The sequence below is a fragment of the Sinocyclocheilus grahami genome, unplaced genomic scaffold (assembly GCF_001515645.1).
Source record: "Sinocyclocheilus grahami isolate Dianchi unplaced genomic scaffold, SAMN03320097.WGS_v1.1 scaffold1465.1, whole genome shotgun sequence".
Classification (NCBI taxonomy): Eukaryota; Metazoa; Chordata; class Actinopteri; order Cypriniformes; family Cyprinidae; genus Sinocyclocheilus; species Sinocyclocheilus grahami.
The window spans coordinates 296,068-302,067 of NW_015506644.1; the positions used below are offsets into that span (position 1 = coordinate 296,068).

The 6,000-nt window shown below is 37.8% G+C and overlaps 1 protein-coding gene across 1 annotated transcript in view; it reads right to left on the bottom strand.

The window, feature by feature from the left end:
• The window catches only part of LOC107570487 (dihydropyrimidine dehydrogenase [NADP(+)]-like), a 106,722-nt gene that overhangs the window by 62,587 nt on the left and 38,135 nt on the right, over positions 1-6,000 (bottom strand). Inside the window, exon 8 of the mRNA XM_016256714.1 lies at positions 1,096-1,260. Coding sequence (XP_016112200.1) covers positions 1,096-1,260 — 165 coding nt within the window. The remainder of the gene's footprint in view (positions 1-1,095; positions 1,261-6,000) is intronic.

Sequence of the window (6,000 nt, forward strand, 5' to 3'; positions counted from 1 at the left end):
AGGGACATTAGACGTTAGTTATACCACTCTGTGTTAGCGCTACAAACTGTAGTGTATGTCTTTCATTTATTTTCAGATTAATCTTGCAACATTTTGACAAAAGTCAACTATAGAAAACATTAAACAGAAATATTATGCAATAACTACTTAAATACATTTTACTGCTGAAGCTGTCACCCAGGGGTGTAGTTTGCGATAACCAAAACTAGCAAGTACTACCTATTGAATTCTACTGAAATAAGTCAGTCACATAGGTTACTTTGAATATTTCATTCAGTACTGGAAAGCATGTAATTAAAATGACTTATTTTACCAAAAATATTTGTGCTATGTAATTTTTTCACTATACTTCACTCTAATCTTAACAACATGCTAATTTCAAACTCTAAAAAAAAAAAGTGCCAATTTGTCTGGCATGCAGATTTGCTACCTAAATAGGGCATTATGACATTCAATATAATATAGTATTGAATATAGTTGCCTATGTAGACATTAAGGTAAATGCCAGTCTGAAAAAAAATATACCCACATCTGTGTGAAGGAGGGGCTCAAGGAGTTATTGTGAAAAGTGACGTTGTGCTTCATAATTGCACCCTGTAATTCAAAATTAATCTCACCCTTGAGTGCAGCAGACAGACAACAAAAGTTATTTTGTGCTCAAATGGACTGTCTCATTGCAAAAGATTAGAGAGAAAAGAGATGGCTGATTGCGATGAAAAGAACACTACAAAAAGCTATTGTCATCTGCCTGCAGAGCGACTGAGAGGAGGGAGGAGAAGAGAATGAAGGCCTTGGAAAATCTTCTATTAGTGAGATTCTATTACACAATTACTCGTGAAGCAGTTAACATGCACAGAGCAAAAGCGACTCAAATTACTGAGGGACAGAAAACGAGGGAAAAATATGGCACCGCTATTATGGATAATTATGGCTGTTGATAAAACACTGACAGGCTCCCCAGCCACAAAAGGTGAGAAACAAAGTAATGAATCATATCATGAGAAAACTTCTGTAGGAATAAGAGTAAAAGAGAAGGAGAGATAGAGATGAGATAAAGACAAGAGAAGTCACACGCTGAGCTGAAAGTGAACTCACATTTTTGGGGAAGTCAGCTTTGAGTTCGGCCACGCTCTTGCACCAGTAGGCGGCTGTTTTTTCACTAATGAGCTCGATGTTGAGGAACGAGCCCTGGCCAGGACCGAAAATGTGACCTGAGGTAGTCCCACGCACGATTCGCGGTGACACATTGGTCACCAAATCCTGCAAGAGAGAGAAACCTTGTCACTGTTCACTAAACTGCAATTAGCACACAAGCCGCATTTGCTAGGCTGAAAGTGATCAAACTTGGAGCCTGGATGCATTTTTCATTTGAAACCTCTGTACACATCTGTACGTTCTTTATCAAAATGTCTAATTGCACAAATGCTTGCTATACTGTATATTCATTATAATGAACAAGAGAGTGGCTAACCACACACTGATTCACTCAAGACTGGAAAAGTCTACAAAAAACATATTTTTTATTTTATAAATTGCATCATTGACACGAGCAAGCACCACATTGTTTCAGCACATTGCTATCTTCAGTGCTCAGTGCTGTATATTCATGATATAAACATCAATCAGGCACATTTCAGACTTTTTTTCACAATTAAGAAAAAACTATGATAAATGAATTAATAAGAGCATGGCCCATTAGTAAGAGCAATTAGGATTCATTTGCATGTGTTAATTAGGAGTCACGCAATTTTAAACAATTAAGATAACAAGGGCTGTCACGTGCAACTTTTTTTATTTTTATGGGAGCACCAGAGGCAATATAACACATGATCAAAGAAAGCTTATTTTTTCTTTACATAAGGGTCAGATGGGATAGACAAGTACAGGAGTTTTCAAACATTTCAATGCCTGGGAACCTCAAATATGATTATAATAATAACAGTACTAAACTTATTTTTATGTACTGTAGCATCTTTAAAGGTTGCTTTTCAAGGCACTTTACAAAAAAAAAAGAAAACTATAAAAGCAGCTACTGTTGTGCATAAAGATCCACTGTATTATAAATATTAAACATGATATTATAAAGATTTTTTTTACTTTTTTTCTTAATGTTAATAAATAAAGATGTCAATACAATAAAATAACCATTAGTAACTTCATGTTTTTTAAAAGCAGAATGAAATAGTATTAATATCAAATTTGTTAAAATGTGTTAAAAATTATTCTGTTACACATTTAATTAATATCTTAAGTTAACTTTGACAGCCCTAGAAAATACATTATGTAAAATATCTATGTACATTTTCTGTGGACGAAAACTATAAAAGCAGCTACTGTTGTGCATAAAGATCCACTGTATTATAAATATTAAACATGATATTATAAAGATTTTTTTAACTTTTTTTCTTAATGTTAATAAATAAAGATGTCAATACAATAAAATAACCATTAGTAACTTCATGTTTTTTAAAAGCAGAATGAAATAGTATTAATATCAAATTTGTTAAAATGTGTTAAAAATTATTCTGTTACACATTTAATTAATATCTTAAGTTAACTTTGACAGCCCTAGAAAATACATTATGTAAAATATCTATGTACATTTTCTGTGGACTCCAATTATTGATTGGTTGTAAATTGATTTCTGTCACAGCACTTTATTCAAACATCTTTTTCTACCTCCAAAATAGAAACTTAATAAAAAAAATTAAAATTAAATAAAATAAAATAAAAAATTTTGTGGCTGCATGTGAGCTTCTGAAAATAACTACAGCATAATCTGTTACCATACCTACTGTATGTTTTCCTTTTGAAACATAGGAAGAGAAAACATCTTTATTACAATGAAACACATGTGATTTGTACTGAAACTGGAGCATCTTCTGATCACAAACGCCTACATGAAACGCCTCCAAATGTGAGAGCGTTAAACCTACCAGTGATTGTGTTGCCTGTGTTTCCGTTTCAACACAACATCTGCCTTCAAAGCTAATACCCGGAGTGTCTCCACAGGAATGATAAACATTGCTTAAGTTAGAAACTCAGCGTAGTCATCATTGCTGATAAAGGAGACGTGTGGACAAATTGTCTGGAGGTGTTTGAGATGTATGAGGAAATAAGAGAATAGAAAACACTGCAATTACCAAGTACATATACTCACATTACCCACATCTCCACCTACATGTACACTTTCAGTGTGAGTACCCTCTTTAAGGTAATGCGTGTGAAGGATATTCAGTGGTAAGTAAATAATGTCTGGTTCTCTGAGCCCATTAGCATGTGTTAACCTGTCAAACATTAGCTTGGGTTGAATTCAGACACTCCTTTAGTCAGAGAAGAGGTCAGTGGTTATGTGTGTGGCGTTCGACAAACCGAGGGGGTTATCAGACCAGGCTCAGCCCAGTAATCCCCCCTTTTAAGCTAGCACCTCTCCCAAAAGGAAAACACATGATAAGAGAGTGATCAAATGTCATGCCATGTGCCACACTCGAGCATCCGAGGAAGCCCTCTGATAGGCCAGCCTGGAGGCATATTCAGGGTAATTACAGGCACCACGGTTACGCCATCCCGAAGAACTGCCAACCCCCACTTTCCTTTCGCACTTTCCTCAGAGAAAATCTCTGGTAAATATTAGTCTGCCTGCTATTTAAACAGTCCAGCTATTTTTTTAAGCTGACACAGGAAAGCATTCGGCCACAATTATCTATATGGCTATAGACGTCATTATGTTGACACTCCTGTGAGGGAGGGAACATGATACGTTCCCGCTGCTATTATTTTTGCTATGTCCTTGCGTTTTGAGCTCAGGTCCGCTGCAGATCAAGGGATGAGTGACCATGACTGGAGATTGCAAAACAATTACACCTTACACAACCTCTGGCTGCAGGTTTATGTAAGCAAATTCTTAGAAGTACAAGTTGGAGACCTCAGTTATTGACTGCAGATTAGATGTATAGCTAAAGCAACCGGATTTACCTCAGGATGTGACATGGTAAACATCTAAATGGCCTTGATGGTAATGATGCATGTAACTGCTTTTCCATCTGCTATTACAGCTTATGTTTTCAGACCTTAATGCCAATGAATGGAGCAAAATAAAGCTTTAAATTTAATGTTTGTCTATGTTATTTACTTTTTTGTGGTGATTCGGAGCAGACTTTTATAAATCGATCAATTCATGTGGCATGGATGTTCCAGAAAGTCTAAACAATTACCTTTACATTCAAGTCTACTCCTTTTTTTATTATTGAAAAAGTCTATACGTATAGTATATTGGCTGTGGCCTTAAATCACCATCTTTCACAACTTTCAACAGTCATGGCCACTTTACTAATTGATATATTCACATTTTACAGAGCGGTTCCTCTCTGCTTTTCACTGAGTTCAGCAGTCTGGGCTTTCGTTCTGTAAAGTGAAGGGAATTTGAGTTTGTTTGGTGAGGATAAATGTCCCTGAGTAACTTAACATAAACAAATACTGTATATATCAATCTTTCTGAGGAACTTTTTCAATAGCTGAAAAACATACATGGCCACACTCATATTGATATTTGCTGACTATATAATCAGACACTCATCTTAGGTGCAATCATATGTTATATTGTGCATATGGGTTTCTTACAACAACTATTACATTCTTTTTGATTCATATAATACCAGAAAATCAATGTTCATGAGATGGATTGCCTGAGGGAAGAAACTGTTCCTGTGTCTGGCCGTTCTGGTGCTCAGTGCTCTGTAGCGTCGACCAGATGGTAACAGTTCAAAGAGGGAGTGTGCTGGATGTGAAGGATCCAGAGTGATTCTGCCAGCCCTTTTGCTCACTCTGGATAAGTACAGTTCTTGGAGAGAAGGGAGGCTTGTACCAATGATTCGCTCAGCAGTCCGGACTACCCTCTGAAGTCTTCTGAGGTCAGATTTGGTAGCTGAGCTGAACCAGACAGTTATTGAAGTGCAGAGGATGGATTCAATGATGGCGGAGTAGAACTGTTTCAGCAGCTCCTGTGGCAGGTTGAACTTCCTCAGCTGGCGAAGGAAGTATAACCTCTGCTGGGCCTTTTTCACAATGGAGTCAATGTGAGTGTCCCACTTCAGGTCCTGAGAGATTGTGGTGCCCAGGAACCTGAATGACTCCACTGCAGTCACAGTGCTGTCCATGATGGTGAGTAGGGGGAGGTTTCTCCTGAAGCCACACATCAGCATGGCGCCGCAAATGGCAGCAAGGACGCTGAGCTCCGCAATTCTTCTATTGTTTTTGTTTGTTTGTTCTGTGTTTTGTCATTCTTCTTCTATAAGTTTTACCAGAGACGAACTCCTTAACATTAAGCAGCACATCCCGGACAACATTTTTCCGGTTTTTGATTATTCGGATGTTTTGTTGGACATTCTAGTCAGAGGTACAGCGGTGTTGTTCAAACACGCATGAAGACGCAGAAGAGGGAAACGCGCCGGCGCCCTGGTGAAACTCCACACGCGCGGCTTTCGGACTGCGCTCCCAAGCATTCATCTCGCGAATGTCCGTTCCCTTCCTAACAAAACGGATTAAGGATGCATATCACTCTGTTCCACGAGCAGCTTTGGGGCTCTCTGATCACTGTTTGGTTAATCTTATACCGACCTACAGGCAGAAACTGAAATCAGCTAAACCTGTATTAAGGACTGTAAAAAGATGGACTAATGAAGCAGAGCAGGATTTACAAGCTTTTTTGACCTCACTGACTGGAGCGTCTTTGAAGCTGCTGCCACCGATCTGGACGAGCTCACAGAGACTGTAACTTCATATATCAGTTTCTGTGAAGATATGTGCATTCCTACCAGGACATTCTTATCATTTAATAATGATAAACCGTGGTTTACTGGAAAACTAAAACAGATTCGTCACGCCAAAGAGGATGCTTACAGAAGTGGGGATAAAATTTTGTATAATCAGGCCAGGAACAGACTAACAAAGGAGATCAGAGTGGCTAAAAAAACTACTCAGAAAAGCTGAGAAAAGAGCTTT